The 25557-nt window shown below is 39.7% G+C and overlaps 1 protein-coding gene across 1 annotated transcript in view; it reads left to right on the forward strand.

The window, feature by feature from the left end:
• LRRC1 (leucine rich repeat containing 1) overlaps nt 1–25557 on the forward strand; it is a 165254-nt gene that overhangs the window by 94050 nt on the left and 45647 nt on the right. Inside the window, exons 3-4 of the mRNA XM_006835723.1 lie at nt 2506–2584; nt 8196–8285. Of these exons, the coding sequence (XP_006835786.1) occupies nt 2506–2584; nt 8196–8285 (169 nt within the window). The remainder of the gene's footprint in view (nt 1–2505; nt 2585–8195; nt 8286–25557) is intronic.

Here is a 25557-nt window from a genome sequence, read left to right on the forward strand (position 1 = left end):
GCACTACTAGGATTGTAGTGCCGATTCTTTTCAACCTTATATGATTGTGCAAAACAGAAAATAATGTAAGAAAAGTATTAAAACAAATTCAAATGTTTTCAACACTTAGCTGAAAGCTTTCATGTAGTATCTGATTACTTTGAGGTTGTTGGATCAAGGCATCTATTTTTCCTTTTATCGCTCCCTTCTGACCACCGCCCCCAATTTAAAAATATTAGGCAAGTTTGGGCTCAGCTTGCAACTTGTCACATTGGTGGAAGAAACAGCATGGGACCAGGAAAACCTTTTCTATTTTAGCTTTTTTCGGTGTTAACATGTCCAAAATAAATTTGTTCTTGAAATGTTATGAACTAACCTTTTAAAGCCTGTAAATCTATAACCTCAGGGTTTGTATTGAGAGAAAGAAATTTAAAATAATAATTTCAGTCATCATAAAATCACAAGATTTGGTAGCCAGTAAACATAGGAAAAATATTCAACTTCATTCATTGCTTATAAAAATAAAGTAAGTTAAAACCAGAACAAAGCAAAACCAAAATCACTTTCCAGACTATTTTATCAATAAATTGGCATTTTTCAATGTAGAAGAAAAAAAGGAGGGGGTGGTATTTTGAGTGAGTACCTCATTGTGGCTGAAGGTTATAAAACTTTTTAACATTTATCAAGTACTATGGAGCACTCTATGGAGCTCTGGTAGCGTAGTGGTTACGAATCGGGCTGCGAACTGGAAGGTCAGCAGTTCGAAACTACCAGCTGCTCCGCGGGAGAAAGATGAGGCGATCTGCTCCCGTAAAGATTTACAGCCTCGGAAACCCTGTGCAGGGTCGCTATGAGTCGAAACCGACTCGACGGCACTTAACAACAACACAACAACATGGAGCACTCTAGGATAAGCACTAGACTACAAACCACATAGACAGTGGTTCAAACCTACCAGCTCCTCCTTGGAAACTTGGCAGCGCTTAACAACAATAGCAGAGTTCTTAAGGAGCCCTGATAGGATATCATATCATATTTCATATATTCTATGGTAGCTTATGAGCTGGGTTGCTAACCACCAGCTCAGCAGTTTGAGTCTATCAATTGCTCCATGGGAGAAAGATGAGGCTTTCTGCTGCAGTAGAGATTTACAGCCTCAGAAACCCTATACAGGGTTTCTGAGTCAGAACCAACTTGGTGGCACACAACTACTGCCACCACCATGAAACTTTAAGGAGCCCTGGAAGCATAGTGGGTTATGAGTTGGTCCACTAACCACAAGGTCAGCAGTTTGAATCCAGCAGCTGCTCCATGGGAGAAATGTGAAGCTTTCTGCTCGGATAAAGATTTACGGAACCCACTCGGCCTACAACTATCACCACCATAGCGCTCTGGTATGACTCTGTAGGATAAGCACTGAACAGGTAAAACTGCAAGGTCAGCAGTTAAAACACTCCAGCACAGAGGTGCATGACTGTGAGCCACAAAGTCTGTGGTTCAAGCCCACCAGCTGCTCTCTGGGAGAAAGGTGAGGCTTTCTCCTTTTACAAAGACTTTTAAAAGCCTTGGAAACCCTAGAGCAGGTCATTATGAGTTGGAACAGATTCGACGACACTTAACAACAAAAACCACACACTATACAGGGTCGCTGTGACTCAGAACCTACTCACTGGCACACAACAAGAACAGCAGTAGAGCTCTGGTAGTGCAGTGGGTTAAGCTTTGGTCTGCTCACTGAAAGGTCAGCAGTTTGAACCCACCAGTCACTCATTGAGAGAAAGGTTAGTCAATCTACTTCCATAAAGATTTACAGCCTGAGAAACCCTGTGGAGCTCTTGAGTCAGAACCAACTCTATGGCGGCACGTCAGGTGCTGCAATGGTTAAGCACTGAAAAGTTGGTCAAGCAAACCCACGCAGTAGCTCTATGTGAGAAAGATCTGGTAATCTGCTCCCATAAAGATGAAAGCCAATGCATAATCCTGCCATGGCGGTGATCTGTGAGTACACAGAGTCCTGGCGTACTGGACTGCAAGATCAGTTTGAACTGAAAAGTTGGCACTTCAGATCTGCCAGCCACTCTTTGGGAACCCTAGAAAGTGTCACTATGAGCCAGAAGGACTTGATGACACTTAACAGCAACATGAGTGCATACATGGCTAGGCACACAGGTTAAACAGGTATAGGAGAGAGAGTATTCTGGCTGTACTTCTGCCAACACAGATTTGTTGGTTCTTTTGGCAGTCCACAGTACTTGTAATTTTCTTCACCAACACCATCATTCAAATGCATCTTCTGTGGTCTGTCTTGGTCATTGTCCAAGTTTCACAAGCACATGATGTGATTGAAAATAAATGGCTTATGTCAGATGCATCTTAGTCCTCAAAGTGACCTCTTTGTTCTTTGACACTTTAAAGGAGACTTTTGCAATAATTTCCAAATATTTTATTTATGTATGTTCCCTCTTGAGGTTGATGAAAACTGTTGACAATGCTGGTAGATTACAGACATTTTCTTTACTCCTACAGATATTCCTGAAATTCCAGAAAGCATCTCATTCTGTAAAGCACTCCAGATAGCTGACTTCAGCGGAAACCCACTGACCAGGTAGCTTTTCTGCTTACTTTTCTGTTCTATGGTCTTAACAGTATCTTTTTTGAGAGCCACGCCAAGAACACAACCAGATTTTCCATCTTGGAAGTATTTAGGTGCGTCATTTGGACGTTTTGTCTTCAACAAGGCTTGTTAACATTCACAGATCATTATAAATAGCACTATACCAGATGTTAGCAACAAAAGACAACAAGTGCTATTGATAGAAATATCAAAGTGAGACACAGTGGAGGATACAATATGAAGCATCTCTGAAGCAATATGAAGAATTCGTTTTATAATTCCCTCATTGATCAATCCTGTCTTGTGTGATCTGCAAGAGATAAGACTGAACACTAAATACCTAGAGAGCACGCATCACAGTTATTCATGGAGAAGCCCTGCTATTTTCCACTCCAGTGATGAAACACTTATTTACCATTCCAACCGTCCTCTAGCTCTCACTAGTTTTAAAACTCTTGACATCATTTCTTTATGTTAGCAGTAGCATTGGAGATCTTTTTTGGGTTTATCTTTCCAACTAAAGCCACCTACTTACCTGTCACTGTTTTAAGAAGCCCTGATGGCACTGTGGTTAAAGTACCTGACAGCTCATCAAAAGGTTGGTGGTTTGAACCCACCAGCAGCTCTGAGAGAGAAAGATGCGGCAGTCTGCATCTGTAAAGCTTTATAACCTTGGAAACCCTATAGACTGTCCTATAATGTCACTATGAGTCAGAATGGATGTGAGGACACTGGGTTTGCTTTTTTTTTTTTTAGTTTGGTCACCCCTTTTTACTATGATTTCAGCTCTGCTCTTCCTTCATGAGCCAAGCATGACTGAGTGGTACTGCCCTGAGCCCCTCTGTGGCTCCTGGCCTCGTTATGACCCCACTGACCACTGGCTTCAGGCACCTGTGTTATCAGGATAACTGAATTGGTACCCACACAGCAATGTAAAGATAGCTATTGAGAGTCTTGTTCAAGAGTCTCTGTGGGTTCTCTCAAGGTCATCTCAAGACTCTATAAGTAATCCTAAAGGAATTTATATTTTAATTTTTTCTCCCTTTCCCTCTTTCCCTTCGCTTTTCTTACCAGCTTTGCCCCCCACCCCCCACAGGGATAATGGGGAACCTAAGCAAATTAAGAGAAATTTAAAATTCATCTCAACCAGTTCAAAATTACTTGGGTCTGCTTGGGTGTATGCTGTTGTTGTTGTTGTTAAGTACCATCGAGTCAGTTCCAACTCTTAGCAGCCTTATAGAGGGCTTCCAAGGAGCAATCCAGTGCATTACCCCACAGTGCTGCACCAGGACTCCGCTTGGGTGTATAGTGCTGGGGAATGCCCAGTTTTCTTTTCCCATATCTGCTTATTTTTAAGAAGTAAATATGTTTTATAAGTACTTCTGCTTTTCCCCCTTTGAATCTTAATGATTAGGTTACTAATAGCATACATTACTAACAAATGGTAATCTAGTAAGTGCTAACCTACAATTTAAATAGCTTTCTAATATGTCACTGTTCTCAAGTCTTGACCCCTTTCTTAACTACCTTCCATACAGTTGTTGCTTTCTTAAAAACTTTTCCATAGCTCTCTCGCCACATTCCATGCCACTTTCTCCCTGATTTGACCTTGCTCTCCACCCCTTTGTCCTAGGTTATCAGATGTGTCAGGGATAACATGCTGCAGTAATAGAATGTGCTTAGCTAGTCTTACCCCTCCCTTCTTCACCATAAGGAGCTCTGGTAGTGTAGTGGTTACGAATCGGACTGGGAACCTCACGGTCAGCAGTTCGAAACTACCAGCTGTTCCGCGGGAGAAAGATGAGGCTTTCTGCTCCTGTAAAGATTTACAGCCTCAGAAACCCTGTACAGGGTCGCTATGGGTCAGAACCGACTTAAAGGCACTTAACAACAACAACAACAACTTCTTTATCATGCCAGCCCTCTCACTCCTTCTCTAAAATGTCACTTAACATACCTTCCTTTAGGAAGTCTTTCCTGATAACCACCCCCACCTGTGGCCCTTCCTCTAGGCTCCCATAATGCTCTGCTTGTACTTTGACCGTGCTGTTGTTGTTAAGCGCCTTAGAGTCAGTTCCAACTCATAGCAACCTTATATATAGGGTTTCCGAGAAGTGGCTGGTGAGTCTGAACCACCGATCTTCCACTGTAGTCCAGTGCTTATCCTACTTGGGCCATAACACTTGAAATTTACACTTACATGATCACTTTAACTAAACTTCCCAGCTAGACTGAGAAAGACCCTTCATCCTTTTATTTCTCATTTTTGTACTTCCAATTGTACTATTAATTCCTGGAATATAGTAAGTACTCAGTAAATGCTTTATGAACTGAATTGACAACATGAATCATTTTTAAGACAGTTTACAGAGTTAGACAAACTGGGAAATACTCATCATGAGCCCCCCCCCCCCCCCCTGCACACATCCCTCCCTGTTAAATTATTAATTGTTTAACATCCTTTTCTGTTTCTTTACTTTCCTTTTCTAATGTTGGCTGACATTGGGATTTACTGTTATATTAGAACCCTTTTGACTAGAACACACCCACATTGTACGAGGCTTTCCACTCCTTTTTTTTTTTTTTTTTTTCCTTTGGTTATTTTTCTTTTTAACCCGGCCTCATTGATTTTGGCAGGCAAGTAAAAGTAAAGCCAGTTTATTTTGGCAGGTGCAGATTAAAACATAGTATCATTGAGTTGAAGGAGCTTTAGAACTCATCCAGTGTGGCCTACTTATTGTATGGTTGGAGAAACTAAAGTTCATCAAAGCTAAATGATCTTTTGAGGTCTTGAGACCACTGAGCAGTAAGTTTGGATTAGAATTCATTTCTCCTTACCTTAGGTCTGTGTTTTCCCATCACATCCTACTAGTTTGGCTCTTAATATTAACAGAGAATAAAAAAAACATGCCAGCCATTAAAAAATACATTTTCTTAACATATAAAAATATTTTAACTAGTTTTAAAATTATAAAATGATATATATATTCTGATGTGGGGGGCGTAAGTACTAGGTGAAACAGGTAAGTTATATCTTTTAAGTTATAGGTAAAAATTTTACCTCTACTGTGCTGTAGAAGAAATTTAAACTTTGTAAAAACTTTACTTAGAATGTATTTTAATGATTGTGAAAATTCCAGTTAATGCTCTCATCACAGAGGCTTGGATTTGGTTTTGAACTTTGGAATTACCTATATTTGTTGCTGTTAAGTGCCATCAGCTCGGCTTCAACTCAGAGACCTGGTATAGGTTTTCTGAGGAGCGGTTGGTGGATATGAACCACCGACCTTGCTGTTCAAACTGATCTTGCATTCCAGTGCTTATCTTCCATGGCAGATAGTAAGGAACATGGGATTTATTTACAAAAGAAGAAACCTAGAAAGAGAAAAGAAAGGAAAGATTCTAATCTGGAGGCTGATACTGAAACCACTTTTTTTTTTGTTTTGTTTTGAAGTGCCATCGAGTCGGTTCCGACCCATAGCGACCCTGTACAGGGTTTCCGAGGGTGTAAATCTTTACGGGAGTAGAAAGCCTCATCTTTCTCCCACGGAGCGGCTGGTAGTTTCGAACCGCTGGCCTTAAGGTTCGCAGCCCGATTCGTAACCACTACGCTACCAGAAACCACTAGGGATGAAAAAAGAGACAGTTATATGTTCTATACCTATATTTACATATGAGAGCTGTCAACATTTTATATGCAATGAAATCTGTTTTACTTCTGTTAGATTATTTCCTTCCTAAATACTATTAACCAAAGGAATATTGTATCTAAGCATTCCTTGTAAGTGATAAATAATGGAGTAGTGTTATTTTGAAATCTTGCTCGGCAATAGAGTTTAAAGAAAGTATAAAAAGTTTCCTTTTGTGTAGAACATACTGAATTATGTAATTGTCTCAAATGATTGGCATCTTTAATGAAATTCAAAGAAAAAAATAAAACAGAGAAAGTAGTAATTGACTGTCAACTGACAAACTTTGAGTAATCCATAGCTCTGCTATGTGTGTTAAAAGCTACAAGAAGAAATTTTATTGAGAAGTTAGTTACCTTGTGTTTCATTATAATCTTGCTGCACTGACTGAATTTTCTTTTTATTTTCTGCTACTCAATAATGTATTTTAATTTATCAACATTTTAACTACTATAACGATTTATCACCTTCTTTCTAGATCTCTTAGTTAATTCAACATTCCATCCCCCCACCTTTATTCTTAAAGTTTGCATGCCTTTTCTCCTCAACCCATCAACAAGTATTTATTTTATCCCTTTATGACTACATACGTAGGCCCAGTTCTTGTTTTTTCTTATAAGCATTTTGTGTGTATACATATATGTGTGTATGTGTATAAGAAAAACAAACATATATATGTTGTTAAGTGTCCTCGAGTTGGTTCCAACCCATAGCGACCTTGTATAGGGCTTCTGAGGAGCTGCTGGTGAGCTTGACCCGCCAACCTTGCGGTTCAAACCGACTTTGCAGTCCAGCTCATTAACCCACAGTGCCACACCAGGGCTCCCACATATATATAAAGAGGTAGATATAGAAGATAGGTAAATATAGATACATGTTTGTCATTGTTAAGTACCATGGAGTCATTTCCAACTCATAGCTACCCTATATAGAGTTTCAGAGGCTTGTAAATCTTCATGGAAGCAGAAAGCCTCATCTTTCTCTGGCATAGTGGCTGGTGGGCTTGAACTGCTGACCTTGTTGTTCGCAGTCCAGTACTTATCCTACATAGCCACAGCACTCTCTGTCTGTCTCTCTCTCTCCATATATATATACGTTGTTAAGTGCCATGGAGTTGGTTCTAACTCATAGTGACCCTATATAAGGTTTTTTTCGAGGAGCTGCTGGTGCACTTGCACCGACCATGTGGTTCAAACCGACTTTGCAGTCCAGCTCATTAACCCACAGTGCCACACCAGGACTCCATATATATGTATATGTATGTATATATGGTTGTGGTGATGTGCCATGGAGTTGGTTTTGACTTATAGCCACCCTGGATAGGGTTTCCGAGGCTGTAAACCTTGACGGGAGCAGAAAGCCTCATCTTTCTCCCATGGAACGGCTGGTAGTTTCGAACTGCTGACCTTTGGTTAGCAACCTGATTCATAGCCACTACACTGCCATAGCTCCATATATAAATACATACATATTTGTGTGTGTATACATATATATATTTACTATATATATATATTTACTATATATATAGTAAATAGTGAATACTATATATATAGTAAATAGTAAAAAAAAAATATATATATATATATACACACACACACACACATATATAAAATGTTGTTAAGTGCCATCACGTCAGTTCCGACTCATAGCAACTCTGTATAGAGCTTCCAAGGAGCAGTTGGTAAGCGTGAGCCACCAACTTTGCAGTTCAAACCGACTTTGCAATCCAGTGCATTAACTTGCAGCGCCATATCCCAGGACTCCATATATATATATATGTCAACAAGCAAATCTGCCTTATATAGTGTAATTTTAAGAAGTTACTTCAATTAACATGCAGAAGAAATCATTATATTTATGCTTAATGTAAACCATGCATCACTTGTTTTAATAAATGACATTTTCTGTTTTAGATTGCCAGAGAGCTTTCCTGAATTACAGAATTTAACATGTCTTTCTGTAAACGACATCTCGCTGCAGTCCCTGCCTGAAAATATTGGCAAGTAAGTTTTGTGTAAAGCTGCACACAATCAGGGTGAAAGAACACCTATGCCGTCACCTTCACCCACCTTCCCTTTAAGACTTTCATCTTTCTACATAGGAAGTGGTTTACCTGACCCTCAGGGTCACCCTCAAGAAAAAAAATACACCACAGCCTCTTATTTTAATGGTTAAAAAGGGTGCTACTACTTGTTACTAGTGAAAATACACCACAGATTTTAATGGTTAAAAAGGGTGCTACTACTTGTTACTAGTGAAAATCCTAATTTGTTGGGACACTTCCTTTCAACTGATGAATTCCAAAGTAGTTAATATAAGCAAAATAGCATGTATCATGTAGGTGGTTAGTAAATACTGTTAGTTTATGAACAATCAAGAGAGCCAACAAATTCAGTTGAGAGCATCAACTGTGAGTAAACAACAGCTATGCCTGATGGTGTCTGGGAGTTCTAGGCCTGAGATTAGGGAGTGGGAATGGGGCATTTGGAGAACAGGTGTGTAACCAGAAGAGGAATGACACTGACACATTTCCACACTGCAGGTTCAGAGGTCATGGGGGACTTATGCCACACCAAGAAATAAGATCCTTTGAAGAAAATGTATGCTAGTGAATAAATGTTCTGTTACAGCTTCCCTCAAATGAGTTAACTGAATTATCCAGCAGACCTTTTCCATCCCTCCAGGGATGGAAAATCATCAGGTTGATCACACACACTTAACCACCAAAAGTAAGTCTGATCTAGCTTGCTTAGCCTGGCATACTAGTGTTCCCTAGAATCATAAAGAGATTTTCTTGTACTACTCTAAGAAAAAATAGAAACTTGGATTTTGAGAACCACAGAAAGTGGTTAGTAGAGTCTACCAGACAGACATCTGTTCTGCAAAGATTCAGTTTCCAGAGGTCTTTGGGAGTTTTTGGAGTACCTGAATGGCAAAAATAATATGGCCTCAACCACTAACCTAAAGGTTGGTTGTTAAAACCCACCCCACGGCTCCATGAAAGAAAGGCCTGGTGATACGCTCCTGAAAGAGTACAGCCAAGAAAGCTCTATGGCGCACACTTGTAATCTGTAACACAAGGGCGCGCTCTGAGTTAGAATTGACTTGATAGCAATGGATTTGAGGTGTTTGTGTTTGCTTGTTTGTATGAGTGGTCTAAATAGTTATCATGCTTGGCTACTTCCATTATGACACTATTTTAGTGGACAAAGTGATTTAGAAATCATTTTAGAATAAATTTCAACGTTCCCAATCCCATAATAAGCAGTAGCTCAGTAGGATAAACTCTGGACTGCGAACCACAAGGTCAGTGGTTTGAGCCCACCTGCTGCTCTGTGGAAGAGAGATGAGACTTTCTGTGCCTGAAATGATTTGCAGCCTCTGAAACTCACCCTGTACAGGGTTGCTATAAATCAGAAATGACTTGATGGCACAATAATCCCATCTTTTCTGTTAAGATCTATACATATTCTTGTTTTGTTAATATCTGTGCCTGTACACAAATTTAAGATTCATGAATGACTTTGTTTCTTGTTTTTTGGGGGGAGATCTGGGGACCAGTTCTTGGATTGGATCAGTTTTTGTGACTATTCCAGCATTGTGTTTACATTGTGTTTACTGATTGCTTCCTGAAATAAAATGCCACTTTGAGCTTTAATTGTTGGTAATCTAGGAAGTAAGAATATGAGATTAGATAAGTGAGTGAATTGAGTCTTTTTAGATCAGTTCATGAAATTAAATGAGAAAAGGGAATTTCTTATACCTTATTGTTAATATTTTTCTCACCATAGCAAGAAACTCCATGATTTCTTTGCACAGAATTTAGATTTATGCATGCGAGCTAGAATAGTAGAAGGCTGTCAAACCCAAGAATGAACTCGTCCTTGGAGAAGAGTAGGCACCTGGTGTCTTAGACCATGCTGAAAACGCACTTGAAATGGTTAAAATAGTCATTGATGAGGAAATCTTACATATGCATAAGGGTACTTTTTTAAGCAGCCATTATTTTAAAGTTATGAAATGTGTTTTTCTAATTGCAAAGATTCTTCACTTTCTCAAAGGATTCCCAAATGGTTTCTTCAGTGTATTTAACATATTTAATTAATCAAGTATTTAATAGTCAATACAACTGTAGGTTAATGCATTGGACTGCAACGTCAGTTTGAATCGCAAGGTTGGCGGTTCAAGCTCACCAGCCACTCCTGGGAAACCTTATACAGAGTCGCTGTGGGTCAGAAATGACTTGAAGGCACATCACAATAACAACAACTGATGAGGGGTTCTGGTGTGGTGCTGTACGATAAGCACGGCAGTTCAAACCTGCTAGTCACTCCTCAGCAACCCTGTAGAGGGTCACAGTAAATTGAAACTGGCAGCTCCTGGGAAACCTTAAATGGCGCTGCTATGAATTGGAACCTGACTCAGTGACATTTAACATTAGCACCTTATCAAGGATAGCACAAGCTTATAAACAAGGCATATCTATTTGATATTCTAAAAGATTCCAAAAGGAAATGGAATGGGCCACTTGGATGATGATATTTACTGTTACCTTTGTGGATTCTGAAGGGGCATTTTCCATAATTTGACTCTGATTTTTTGGTGGCATGATCAGCCGTTAGAGCACCAGCAAAGGCAGGGCTTGCATGGTACTGGGGAAGCTATGGATCCCTCAAGTCCTTGGTGCCTCTCAGTTTGGGCAGGAGTGTCCACATGGTGAGGGTAGAGCCACATCCTTTTATTTAGGCCTAAACAGACTTCAGTAAAGGAGTCCTCGTAGCATAGTGGTTATGCACTCTGCTGCTAACTGGAAGGTTGGCTGTTTGAATCCACGCAGCAGTTCTACAGGAGAAAGATCTGACACTTTGGTTTGGTAAAGATTACAACCTAGAAAAACTCTAGGAAGCAGATTTACTCTGTCACATGGGTCGCTATGAGTGAGAATCAGTTCTGCAGCACCCAACAACAACAACAAAAAAACAGACTTTCTGAGCATGGGATTTGGGAGGCCCTGTGTGCATGTGTCCCATCATGTGCTTGATTTGCTTTTATAAGTAAATTTGAAGGGCTTTTACTTATAAAAAAGTTGATGGCAGATCTCCTGAGTTCAGCCCTGTGGTTTTCCACTTTTCCACCTGCCATCACCATGACCAATCAGTGCACAGAACTCACAGGGGCTTCGTAATTACTTCTCAGTGCCTCTAGAAGTACCTAACACTCTGTTTATTAAAGACTTAGATCCAAACAACTTACGTTTTTATGCTCTAACAACCTGGTGTTGTTATGTGCCGTGGAGTCAGTTCCAACTCATAGCAATGTTGTACAGGGTTTCCGAGGCTATAAATCTTTGTTGTTTTTGTTGTTGTTATGTGCCGTGGAGTCGGTTCCGACTCTTAGCGACCCTATATGGGGTTTCCATGGCTGTAAATCTTTACAGGAGCAGAAAGCCTCATCTTTCTCCCATGGAACAGCTGGTCATTTCGAATTGCTGACCTTGCAGTTTGCAGCCCAATTTGTAACCACTACGCTACCAGAGCACCTCTAACAACCTAGTTGTTGTTGTTGTTAGGTGCCATTGAGTTGATACCGACCTTATGCACAGCATAAGCGACCTTATGCACAGCAAAACGAAACACTGCCCAATCCTGGGCCAACCTCACTACTGTTGGCACGCTTGAGTCCATCGATGCTGCCACTTGGCCATTCCATCTTGCTGGAGGTCTTCTTCCTTTTCTCTAACTCTCCACCTTACCAAACATGATATCCTTCTCCAGCAACTGGTCCCTCCTGACAATATGTCCGAAGTATGAGAGACAAAGTTTGGCCATCCTGGCCTCCAAGGACCACTCTGGTTGTACTTCTTTCAAAATGGATATATTAGTTCTTTTGGCAGCCCATGGTACTTTCAATATTCTCCTCCAACATTGTAACTCAGAAGTATCAAATTTTCTGTGGCCTTCCTTATTCACTGTCCAGCTTTCGTGTGCATATGAGGTTATTAAAAATACCATGGCTTGGGTCAGGCGCACCTCAGGTTCAAGCTGACATCTTTGCTCTTCAACACTTTTAAAAGGTCGTGTGCAGCAGATTTGCCTAATGCAATACGTTGTTTGATTTCCTGACTGCTGCTTCCGTGAGTGCTGATAGTTGATCCAAGAAGAATGAAGTCCTTGACAACTTCAGTCTTTTCTCCAGTGATAAGAATGTTGTTTATTGGTCCAGTAGTGAGGATTTTTATTTTCTTTACATTGAGATGTAATCCATACCGAAGGCTGTGCTCTTTGATCTTCATCAGTAAATGTTTTAAGTTCTCTTCACTTTCAGTAAGTAAGGTTGTACCATCTGCATATCGCAGGTTGTTAATAAGTCTTCCTCCAATCCTAATGCCATGTTTGTCTTCATGGAACCCAGCTTCTCGGATGATTTGCTCAGCATACGAGTTGAATAAGTATGATGAAAGAATACAACTTTGTTGCACATTAAACCATTCATTGTTCCCATGTTCTGTTCGAACAACTGCTTCTTGGTCCAGGTACAGATTCCTAATGAGCACAGTTTAGCTGTGTGAAAATATATAATACATATATATTGAATGAAAACATTTAAATTTTATTTGTAAATATCTCTCAGTTATTTATTAATGGGTTGTAGGTGCCTGGTAGGCACTGCTTGGCTTCTCAGACCACCACCTCATTTTCTTTTCCACATTGATTTTCAAATGGTACGTGCTTTTTGCAAAAAAAAAAAAAAATGTAACCTACCATTCTTGCCACTCTACTTCTCAGCTGGGTTCAATAATTTGTTGCACTGACCACATGGAATGTAGACATCGTGCTCACAGTTACGGGGTTTATTAGTATAGGCTGCAATTCAGGATCAGAAATGTTTAGAACACAGTTCTTCCAGTCAGGAGAGCCTCTCCTCATCCGTGCCCACCTGTCTCTCCACTTGGACAACGTTACAGAGTTCTTTTAGGGTTGCTGATAAATGATCACCAAGTACCTCATTCCAGTCTAAGCCTCAACCTGACGACACTCGTCCCAGCATCTGTGGGCCAGGAAAGCTAGTGCAAAAATGGCATGGAAGCCAAGTCTCACATGATCTGGCTTTACAGTGGGGAAGGAATATCAAACTTAAAATCAGCCCAAGGCCGATTCCTATGAGGCCGAGGTCTGACATGCCTCCATTCTACAACCTTCTTCATCTGCTTTTGATACTAACCATCGCTTCCACAGAGTCCTGATGTGATGCTGTGGGTTAATGTACTGGACTGCAAGGTCAGTTTGAACTGCAATGTCAGCAGTTCAAGCTAACCAGCTGTTCCTTGAAAACCCTTTACAGAGTTGCTGTGGGTAGGAACCGATTCAACGGCACTTAACAACAGCGTCCCTTCCTTAGCACTCTACTTCACATCTGGGTTCAGTAATCTATTGCAGTGGCCACACACAACTCAGACAATTCTCACAATTTTGGTGTTTATTAGGGCAGTGAACATGGTACAATTCAGGGTCAGAAACAACTCAGGATGTAGCAGTCCTCCTATTATGTCTTGCTCTTGTTTTTGGCTTCTAAGCCTTGTGGTACTTTGGCCTCTGTCCTGCTCAGGGAGGTGTCCTGAAGCTTTTTAAGTCAGTCTGTAAGCCCAAAGGGCACATTCTGCAAGCCAGCCTCATACTCATAGGCACTCAACTTTACTCCGTCCATTGACCTAGAAGTCTGCAGCTGGCTTATCTCACCATGCCGCTACCTCTGCTGGCTACCACCACTTTTCCAGATAGGGATTTTAAGATCCACACATGACACTTCTTTCTGGATGGTCCTGGAATTGTCTGTTCATGCTTCTGAGATGACTCCTTGTAAATCTAGCAGGGTGGCAAAACTAACCAATACTGGCATAAGAGTCCTTTTCAACCCATTTGCATGGTCCCACCCATTCATTTGGTGGGAGTTAAGAAGATTTTGGGTAGAAAAAGCTATATCCACTAAGTCCATGGTACCACACTTAGGTCCCCCAATTAAGTGCCTGGAGATACCCTATTCTGAAAGCAAGTCTCCTGCACAAAGTCAGTCAGATTTACTTGCTCCATGGGCTAGGAAGTCCACTGCTCTGTCTTGGGCTCTGGCTCTTGGTCATGCAGCTGCTGCTCTGCCACTCCTCTGATGTCATAGCTTTCTGTCCCTGGGTCACTATGAGTTGGAACTAACTCATCGGCACTTAACAGCAACAATAACAGTGACTAGAAGAGATAATAAAAAAAATTCCCCTCATCACACTTTTTATCACAGCAATTCCTGAAAACCCAGATTTTCAAAGCTAGATGTCATCAAAAAAAATGTAGTGGGTCTAGTGTTGGTTTAGTAATTTGTGTAGTGTTTAACAGATATTGAGTACAGTCGTCCCTCAGTATCCATGGGGGATAGATTCCAGGACCCTCTCGTACTTCACCTCCCTACACCCAAACCCACAAATATTCAAGTCCCTTACATAGAATGCTGTTGTTGTTATTAGGTATCATCGAGTTGGTACCGACACGTAGTGACCCTATGCACAACAGAACAAAACACTGCCTGGTCCTGGGCCAACCTCACAATTATTGCCACGCTTGAGCCCATTGATGCTGCCACTTTGCCAATCCATCTCGCTGGGGGTCTTTCTCTTTTCCTCTGACCCTCAACCTTACCAAACATGATATCCTTCTCCAGCGACTGGTCCCTCCTGACAATATGTCCAAAGTATGAGAGAGGAAGTTTGGCCATCTTGGCCTCCAAGGAGCACTCTGGCCGCACTTCTTCCAACACAGATCTATTTGCTCTTTTTGCAGCTCATGGCACTTTCAGTGTTCTCCTCCAACACCATAATTCAAAGGCATCAGTTCTTCTACAATCTTCCTTATTCACTGTCCAGCTTTCGCATCCATATGAGGTTATTGAAAATACCATGGCTTGGGTCAGGCGCACCATAGTCCTCAAGCTGACGTCTTTGCTCTTCAACACTTTAAAAAGTTCTTGTGTAGTACATTTGTCTAATGCAATACATAATTTGATTTTTTGACTGCTGCTTCCATGAGTGTTGGTAGTTGATCCACAAAGAATGTAGTCCTTGACAACTTCAGTCTTTTCTCCGTTTATAAGAATGTTGTTTATTGGTCCAGTGGTGAGGATTTTTGTTTTCTTTACATTGATGTGCAATTCATAGCTAAGGCTGTGGTCTTTGATCTTCATCAGTAAATACTGTTAAGTCCTCTTCACTTTCAGCAAGTAAGATTGTATCAGCTGCATAACGCAGGTTGTTAATGAGTCTTCCTCCAATCCTGATACCACGTTTTTCTTCATAGAACCCAGCTTCTCGTATTATTTGCTCAGCATACAGGTTGAATAAGTATGGTGAAAGAATACAACCCTCCCACACACCTTTCTTAATTTTAAACCATTCGGTGTTCCCATGTTCTGTTCAAATAACTGCCTCTTGCTTGGTCCATGTACAGATTCCTCATGAGCACAATGAAGTGTTCCGGAATATTCATACTTCACAATGTTGTCCAGAGCTTCTCATGATCCACGCAATTGAAAGCCTTTGTGTAGTCAGTAAAGCACAGGTAAACATCTTTCTGATATTCTCTGCTTTTAGCCAAGATCCATCAGACATCAGCAATGCTATCTCTCATTCCGTGGCCTCTTTTGAATCCAGCTTAAACCTCTGGAAGTTGTCTGTCAATGTGTGTCATTTCTGTGATTACCTTTAGTAAAACTTTACTCGCACGGGATATCAAAGATATTGTCTGATGATTTCAGCATTCCGTTAGGTCAACTCTCTGTGGAATGGGCACAAATATGGATCTCTTCCAGTCAGTCGGCCAGATAGTTGTCTTCCAAATTTCTTGGCAGAGATGAATGAGTACCTCCAGTGCCGCTTCACTTTCTTGGAAGACTTAAATTTTTATTCCATCAATTCCTGGTGCCTTGTTCTTTGCCAATTCCTTCAATGCACCTTGGACTTCTTCCTTCAGTATCATTGGCTCCTGATTATATGCTACCTCTTGAAACGGTTGAACATTAACCATTTCCTTTTGGTACAGTGACTCTGTGCAATCCTTCCATCTTCTTTTGATGCCTTCTGCATCATTCAGTAATTTGCCCAGAGACTCCTTCAGTAATGAAAATCGAGGCTTGAATTTTTTCTTCAGTTCCCCCAGATTGAGAAATGCTGAGCGTGTTCTTCCCTTTTGGTTTTCTGACTCCAGATCTTTGCACATTTCATTCTAATATTTGGCTTTGTCTTCCCGAGCTGACCTGTCAAATTTTCTGTTCAGCTCTTGGACCTCCTCAGTTCTTCTGTTTTTTTTTTAGCTTTTCTACTCTGGAGAGTAAGTTTCAGTGTCTCTTCTGACATCCGGTTTGATCTTTTCCTTCTTTCTAGTTTTCTTAATGTCTTTTTGCTGTCTTCCTGTATGATGTTCTTGGTGTCATTCCACATATCTTGTCTTCAGTCTTTAGTAGTTCATGTATCAAATCTGTTCTTCAGATGAATTCAGATGGGATATTTACAAGGTCATATTTTGGCTCTCGTGGCCTTGTTTTCAATTTCTTCAGCTTCAGTTTGAATTTGCATATGAGCAATTGATGGTCTGTTCCACAGTCTGCCCCTGGCTTTGTTTTGACTGATGATAATGGAGTTTTTCAACTGTCTCTTTCCAGAGATGTAGTACATTTGATTTCTGTGTATTCCATCTGGTGACATCCATATGTATAATTGTCTCTTATGCTGTCTAAAGAAGGTATTTGAAATGAACAAATCATTGGTTTTGCAGAATTCTTTCATGCGATCTCCAGCATCATTTCTATCACCAGAGCCATATTTTCCAACTACTGATCCTTCATCTTTGTTCCCAATCTTTGCATTCAAATGCCATCTTGGTTGTATGGTTGATCGATTTCAGATTGAAGAAGTTGGTAGAATTCTTCTATTTCATCCTCACTGGCTTTAGTGGTTGGTGGGTAAATTTGAACAATAGTGATATTAACTGGGCTTCCATGTGGGCACATGGATGTTATCCTATCACAGACAGCGTTGTACCTCATGACTGCTCTGGATATGTTCTTTTTAACGATGTTTCCAACACCATTTCTCTTCAATTTGTCATTTCCGGCATAGTAAACTATGTGGTTGTCAGATTCAAAATGGTCAATACCAGTCCATTTCAGCTCAGTAATGCCTAAGATATTGATTGATGTTCATGCGTTCTGTTACATTTTTGACAATTTCCAATTTTCCTAGATTCATTCTTCATACATTCCATTTTCTGATTATTAATGGCTGTTTACAACTGTTTCTCTTCATTTTGAGTTAGGACCCATCAGCAAATGAAAGCCCTGTGGCCTTTACTCCCACAGGCTTTATTCCATTCACGTCATGGGGTGCCTTCTAACAGTGTTTCTCTGCTATTCATAAGGTTTTCAGTGACTAAATATTCAGAAATAGTTCGTTACTCCTTCTTCCTAGTCTGTCTTTGTCTGGAAGCTCATCTGAAACCTGTCCACCATGGGTGACCCTACTGGTATTTAAAATACCAGTGGCATAGCTTCCAGAATCACAGCAACTTACAAGCCACCACATTATGACAATGGTGTAGTATTTGCGTATAACCTATGCACACCTTCCCTTATATGTTGAATCATCTCTAGATTACTTACAATACCTAATACAATATAAATGCTATGTAACTAGTATGTTAAGTTCCTTCTTAGCCATTGAGGGATTGCTGTGAGAACTTCCTAGTTTTTTCCCCCTTTGGAATATTTGTGATCTGTGGTTAGTTAAATCCAGAGATTGTGTACCCTGTGGATATGGAGGACCAACTGTATTTCTGTATTTCTCTCAAGTTTAAAATATTCTGTGGCATTCCTGTGAGTTTACCAATGCTTCCCTGGGTACCTCCATGCACAATGGTTGGGTGCATTATTATGGATATTTAAGTCTGCTCAGGATGATCTTCTGGTACATAAAAAGAAACGGTTGTCTTTTCTTCTAAAACATACTGTGCTTTGTGTGTATTTGCTGTTTCTTAGGTCCTGTGTCACATGTGGCTACTAGGGAAGCCTCTGCAGAAAATACTGTGCATCCCACAAGCCCAGGTGGCCAACGATGTCACCTTGATTGCTGTGTTTCATGTTCTGTACTACAGACTATCATCGGTGTGGTTAATTTAATGAAGCAGACCTTTTGAATCAGAGAATCTCTATAATGTTTTGTAACAAGAGGAGGACTGATCATGAAAATCTCTTGAACCACGCTGTGTATTTCATACAGAATTCACCTTTTTTTTTCTTTAGCAAATATGAAAGTATTCCAGATTTACTGTGATGACAGATAGTTTCAAGCACATCAGTATATGACTTGGTCCTTCAAAGTAACAGACAGATAAAAAACAGCAAACCGATTGTTGAGTTGATTCTGGCTGATGGTGACTACTCCATATGTTTTAGAGTATAACTGGTCTTCATAGGGTTTTCAAACCTGATCATTTGCAAACAGACTTCCAGAACTTTCTTCCAGAGTGCCTCTGGGTGTCTTCAAACCACCAACTTTTTTAATGATTAGTAATCTAACTTTCAGTGGACTTTTCTTTAAACTTTTTTTTTCTTAAGAATATAAAAATGGACCACATTCTGTTTAATCTTCATGAACAGTTAATTACTTAATGTCAAGGCAAATGGTAATTTATCAGCAGAGCTTCAAAATAGAACTTTTCTCTCATCAGAAGGAATGTAAGAAATGTTATTGGGAATTATTAAAAGACACCAAATATAAAACAAGTGGTTTTCCTAATAGGAGCAGGAATTAGTATTATTATTATTTTTTATCTTTAGCAAAATATTTAAAATTTTTTAAAGTATATGAGGGGGACTTCAACAAGTACATGTCAAAATTCGTTATCTTTTCATAACATGCAAACATTTTGAACCCCCCTTACATTTTATAATGTACACAAATATATTGATACATTGTTGTTGTGTGCTATTGAGTTAGTTCTAACTCCTAGCAAACCTGTGTAGTGTTTCCGAGAGTGGCTGGTGGGTTTGAATGGCTGACCTCGCAGTTACCAGCCCACGCAGTTACCAGCCCACTGCTCATCCTGCAGCTCCACACCGGGTACATAGTTAGTATGTCTGTATATTTAAAAAGGCAATCTAAGACATATGAGCGTACACTTTTTAATATATGAAGAGCACCATTCTCGAAAAGGATGTTTGGAATCCGTTAAGCCTATGGATCAGGGGTTCTTAAGCTCTGCATTATGGGTCCCTGGGGGCTTAGTCAAGGGATCTACAGGGCTTCGTGGCAAGTGAGAACCACTGTTCTGATGGGTAGTCTCAGCTGGTCCCTCTTGTGCCAGCACAACTCTACTTCTATTCTTGTTTAATTGCTTTTCCTCCTTTTTTTTTTGCAATAGAGTTGTTTGCATATGGCATTTACTTAAAAAATGTCTGCCACAAAATTTTTTTAAGTTAAGTTTGGAGACCACATTTTAGGACACTGTTATGGACATTCTGGAAACAGTAGCACATGCTTCATTTTCATTGTGGTCTAAAGCCTCTGAGCTTGACTCACACTAAGTAAGAAGTGTCAAAGCTTTTTGATTTTGGGGAAAAAAAAAAAAAATACTGTCTACTTTCTTTCCAAACAGGCTGTGTTGTTTTTGTTTTGTTTTCCCATCATTTAATGGATGAAATTTTGCCTCTTTCATCAAGGCCTTCCTCAAGGATTGGAAGACATGAAATAGGTGCCCAAATCGCAGGTTCCCTGACCTGCCTTTTATTTACCACACAATAAACACTTTAGTCCTGTATCTATCCACTGAAGTCTAGTTGCTCGTTGTTTGCTGAATTGTGTGTATGTATTTAGTATTTGTGCCTGGATCAGTGGGTACCTTAACATGTTAGGATCTCAGTTGTTAAACTCTCTGTTTCCTGAGCCTACCTTGGTGTTATGCTCACGTACCAAACACATACACTGACAGGCACACAATATTACCTCTTTCATTCCACCTGCTTCCAACCTGAAACCACAGGTAGGAATACAGAATTAACGCTTGATGGGTTTAGTTAGCTCTTAGGAAGTTATGTTCTAGGATCACATTTGCCTGTCCCTTCTTTTTGGCTTAATGCTGTGCATTCAGTTTCTAGAAAAAGTTGCTATAAAGAAATAATATGAAAAACGTTGCTCCCTTGATCTCTAAACCATCTAACAAAGAGTTAGTTATTGCCTATTACTGTTGCTTCATATCCTCTATATAAGGATCCAGGAGAGAGTTATTACTTATTTATTTATTTTCAAAATATGTATTGTTAGGGAAAAATTGCCTCACCAAAAGAACTGGTAAGCCTCTTCCTTCTTTAATAACAATTCTGACATTTTCACATTTCCTTTTATGCCGTTGTTGCCAGAAAGCTCTGTGCTAACTCCAGTGATCAGTGAGAGCAGCTGTGTTAATTTCCATGTGGTGGTGGAAATGAAGGAATTGTGGGAGAAGTGATACTGACATTTACAGTGGGGCAGGCACTGCCTCACCGCAGCTCCTTGGGTCAGAGGCTAGCCTTAACTGTCCTGAGCTTCTTACCTTCATCTGCAAAGTAGGGAACCTACCCAGGTCAGCAGGTGGGTGGCGGGTCTGGGATTTGAACTGACACCTTTCAGCCTGGAGATGTAGCATTTTCCCTACTAAATGCTACATCTTGATGAACACGTTTGTTCCAGCTTCCCTCTCTTCTGATTTTCTCTGTCAGGAACCTATTTTAATACATATCTGTACGTGGTTGTTGTTGTTAAGTGTTTGGTTCTGATTCATAGAGACCCTGTACAGGGTTTCTGAGGATCAGCTGGTGGGTTTGAATTACAAACTTTGCGGGTTGCTGATACTACAGCATCACACCTCTTTAAATCCCATTTATGAAACTTGGAGAAATTTAACTAGATGACTTTAAAATATCACTAAAGATGCTAGAAACGGAAGGAAGTGAATAGTTGGTGGGGAGAGTGAGTGTGGAGATCTTAGTTAGAGAGTAGAACATCAAGTCTTAGATGATGATGTTGTTAAGTGCTGTTGAGTCCGTTCCAACTCATAGCAACCCTGTATAGGGTTTCCGAGGAGCGGCTGGTGAACTTGAACCACCAACCTGTGGTTCAAATCGACTTTGCAGTCCAGCACATTAACCCACAGCACCACACCAGGACTAGGCTTTAAGGAAAAATATCAAAATAAAAACTTTGTTGTTGTTGTTTTTTAAGAAATACCCTTGAAAATTGTTCCCTGTGAACAAAAAAGAGCCTTGGTTTGAGCCTGCCAGCCACTCTGAGGGAGAAAGATGAGGCTTACTATTTTGTGAAGATTTAAAGTCTCGGAAACCCTATTCAGGGTAGCTGTGAATCGGAACTGATTGGATGACGCTTAACGACAATAACAACATCATCATCAAAAGAAGTCCTACTGGGCACTGTAGGATAAGCACTGGACCGCAGTCAGTTTGAACCACAAGGTCAATGGTTTAAATCCTCAGAAACCCTAGACAGAGTTGCTGTAAATTGGAATGGACAACAACAATGACAGTCTTCCAAAAAGTGGGGAATAATGAGGCTATCTGCTCCCATAAAGATTTATAGCTTCGGACACGCTATACAAGGTCGCTGTGAGTCAGAAGTGACTTCACTGCACACAGCCACCACCACCACCATCATCAAAAAGATCCCTGGTGTGGTGCTGTAGGATAAGTACCTGACTGCTAATCTCAAGGTCAGTAATTCACACCCACCAGCAGCTCTCAGAAACCTTATACAGGGTCTCTGAGAGGGCACTTAACAACATCATCAGAAACACTTGGAATATCACACTGGTAAAGCCAGAATGGATAATTTAACTTTAAGGAGTTTTCAAATGTTGATACAATGTGCGAATGAACTTGTCTTTCAGAAGATTGTTTCAGTATATAATGACAAAAATATTTTTTCTTGAGAAGTTATTTGTATCATTTGTATTCAAATAAATCACACAACTGTGTTTTTTACTTCTCAAAACTGAGCTAGCGCACAGATGGCGTGATCTTTTCTGTTTATAGAGAATCCAAGGAATCCAGGAAAAAATATTAGCGCTAATAAAAAAGTATCTTAGCAAGATTGTAGGATATAATATTAATGTACAGAAATCAGTTGTATTTCTGTACACTAGCCTTGAACAATGAAATTAAGAAAACCATTCCATTTACAATAGCATCAAAAACAATAAAATACTTAAGAATAAATTTAACAAAAATACGTAAGAAATACACACTGAAAACTAAAACATTGTTGAAAGATAATAGGGAGACTTATGTATGAGGGCGCTTCAAGAAGTTCGTGCAAAAATTTCCTTGTCTTTTAGTTGCATTTTTCCTTGAACTCTTTGAAGGCCCCTCATAAATAGAAGGACATCCTGTATTCTTGGATTGAAAGTTCTCTTGCTAAGGTGGCAATATTCCCTTGAATTGATCTACAGTTTTAACTCAGTCACCATCAGAATACCAGCTGGGGCTTGCTGGAATTGAAATGCTGATCCTAAAATTCACATGGAAATGTGAGGCACCTGGAGTAGCCCAAAACATTTGTAAAATAAAACAAAGGACTCACATTTCCTGATTTCAAAACTTACTATACATCTGCAGTAGTGAAGACTATGTGGTGTTGGGATAGGGATAGACTTACAGATCTATGGACTGAAGTGGAGAATTCAGAATTAAACCCACACAGTTATCTTCAGTTGCTTTTGACAAGGTTGCCAAGTCCATTCAATAGAGAACAAATAAACTTTGTAATAAATAATGCTGGGTAAACTGGACATTCAAGTTTCCTCAGGCTGCTAAAACAAATGACCACAAACTAAAACAACAGAAATGTGTTCTCTCACTGTTCTGAACCTTGAAGTCTGAAATAGAGGTGCTGACAGGACTATGCTTCTTCTGAAGGCTGTTACCAAGAGTCCTTTCGTGCGTCTTCCGTGTTTCCAGTGGCTGCTGGTAATCGTTGGCTAGATTGTCTATATTGTGTTGGCTTGTGACAGCACAACTGTAGTCTCTGCCTTCATTTTCATGTGGCTGTCTTTCCTTTTTGTGTGTCTTGTGTCTTCACATAGCATTCTCCTTTCTGTATGTTGTCTCCAAATTTATCTATTTATAGGAACCCATCGTATTGGATTTAGGGCCCACCGTAATCAGTGTGACTTCATTTTAACTTGATTATATCACGGCACATAACAACAACAACATACCTGTAAAGGCCCAATTTCCAAATAAGTTCACAATCACAGATCTTGGTGGACATTAAATTTGGAGGGACTTTATAAGAACGTTACTTGGCAATAAAAAGTAATGATAAATGCTACAACATGGATGAACCCTGAAAGCATGCTTAGTAAAAGAAACCAAATACAAAAGGCTACTTAAAATGCCATTTCTATGGGCTATTCATAGAAACATAACATAGATTAGTGGTTCCTTGGAATTTAGGGACGAGAGAGGGTAAATAATAAAGTGTGGGTATGAGATTTCTTTTGGGGGTGATGAAAGCTTTCTGGGATGGTTACACAAGCTTGTGTATGTACTAACAACCACTGAATGATATACTCTAAAATGAAGAATTTTAGAGTATGTGAAATACATCTCAAAAAAAAAGTGAAGGAATCTTTGAGACATAGTGATGAAGGATGATGATGTGCCTGGGAAACTATATTCAGTTTATATCTTCTTACAAGAAAAACTCTATAGTGCGCTGAGGTCATTGTATACGCTAGGTTAGTTGCACCTGACAGTCGGGCAGGTACCCATAGCTAAAGTGTCCAAAGCATGCATATGGTGTGAAATGGAGTAAAGGTTGGGAGGATACAAAAACCACCATAGCAACTCCTAGAGAATTGTGAGTATCTACAAAGCCCATGTATCCATCTGGGAACATGCTGCTCTGCCTTCTATATCGTATAACTATTTCCGAAATCTTTTCCATTAGAAAAATTCATCTCTTCATAAAAGTTTTTTTTAAAAGAAAATGAATTAGCTTAAATATCTCTAAACAATTCCTGTGCCCCTTTTTGTTGAATTGTCACTTGAAAAAGTAGCATTCTGAATGGAGATAGAATACATGGAATACAGTGCCCAAAACATACTTGTCCGTCACTAAACGGTTATTATCAATAAATATTTAATTATGGTAATTTTTTAGTAAAAGTAAAGCAAGTTAGTAGGTCCAGGGTTTTCTGGCAGATGGAACTAGAGCGTGTGGGTCTGATTTTGGGTCCGCCATCCTTGGGAATGATGACGTTAATTTGAGTGGTCTTGAATTAAGTGAGCCACATGGCCCTCACTAATAAAGCCTGGTGCTGGGCTGCTTCCACGTATCATATTAGAAGTACATGCTCCTGAGAGGAATACGTGGACTTTGCATAATTATTACCATGTGTTAGTGGTTGTTTTTGCTTTTGTTTTGTTTTTGAGATCTGGGATTTGCTATAAAATGTTTATTGTTTCGAAGAGAAAAATAAAAATACTCTCTTAAAGTTTTCCAGAGCAAAGTCACCATAAAAAAATTTACAGCCAGTATTTTCACAATATTGGAAAACCTGAAGTATTTATGAATATGTCAGCAACCCCATGAATATGATTTATTCCCAATCAAATTTTGTTGTAGTAAACATTTCAAGTTTTTATATTTTAATGTTGTCTGCAGTAGTATACTGCTATTTGCTTGCTTGGGCTACTTTTAATTTATTTTACTGTTAGTTTTCTTAATGATTTTGATAACCGAAATGGAGAAAAGAGAATCCAAGTAGATTAGAAAAGATTTGAAAAATATAGTGAACAGATGTAAATTCTTTAAAGTATCCACTTCCTCAAGTCTCTGAAATAGAATCCTAAAAATACAGTTGGCCTACATTCTGACTCAGGAAAGAATATAACTTTTGCTCCTGTTTTCGTTAACCTTGTGAAACATTAGGCATTAATATGCCGAGACATCATCACTCATTTGTCAGTTTGTCATACTGTGGAACAGAGCATCAGTTGCTCATATGCAAGTTTAAGTAGGAGCCGAAGAAAATTAAAACAAGTCCACAAGAGTCAAAGTATGACCTTGGGTATATCTCACCTGAGTTTAGAGACCATCTCAAGAATAGATTTGATGAATTGAATAATAATGACCAAAAACAAGGTAAGTTGTGGGAAGAACATTATACATGAAGAAAGCAAAAGGTCATTAAA

Source organism: Chrysochloris asiatica, unplaced genomic scaffold (assembly GCF_000296735.1).
Source record: "Chrysochloris asiatica unplaced genomic scaffold, ChrAsi1.0 scaffold00019, whole genome shotgun sequence".
Classification (NCBI taxonomy): Eukaryota; Metazoa; Chordata; class Mammalia; order Afrosoricida; family Chrysochloridae; genus Chrysochloris; species Chrysochloris asiatica.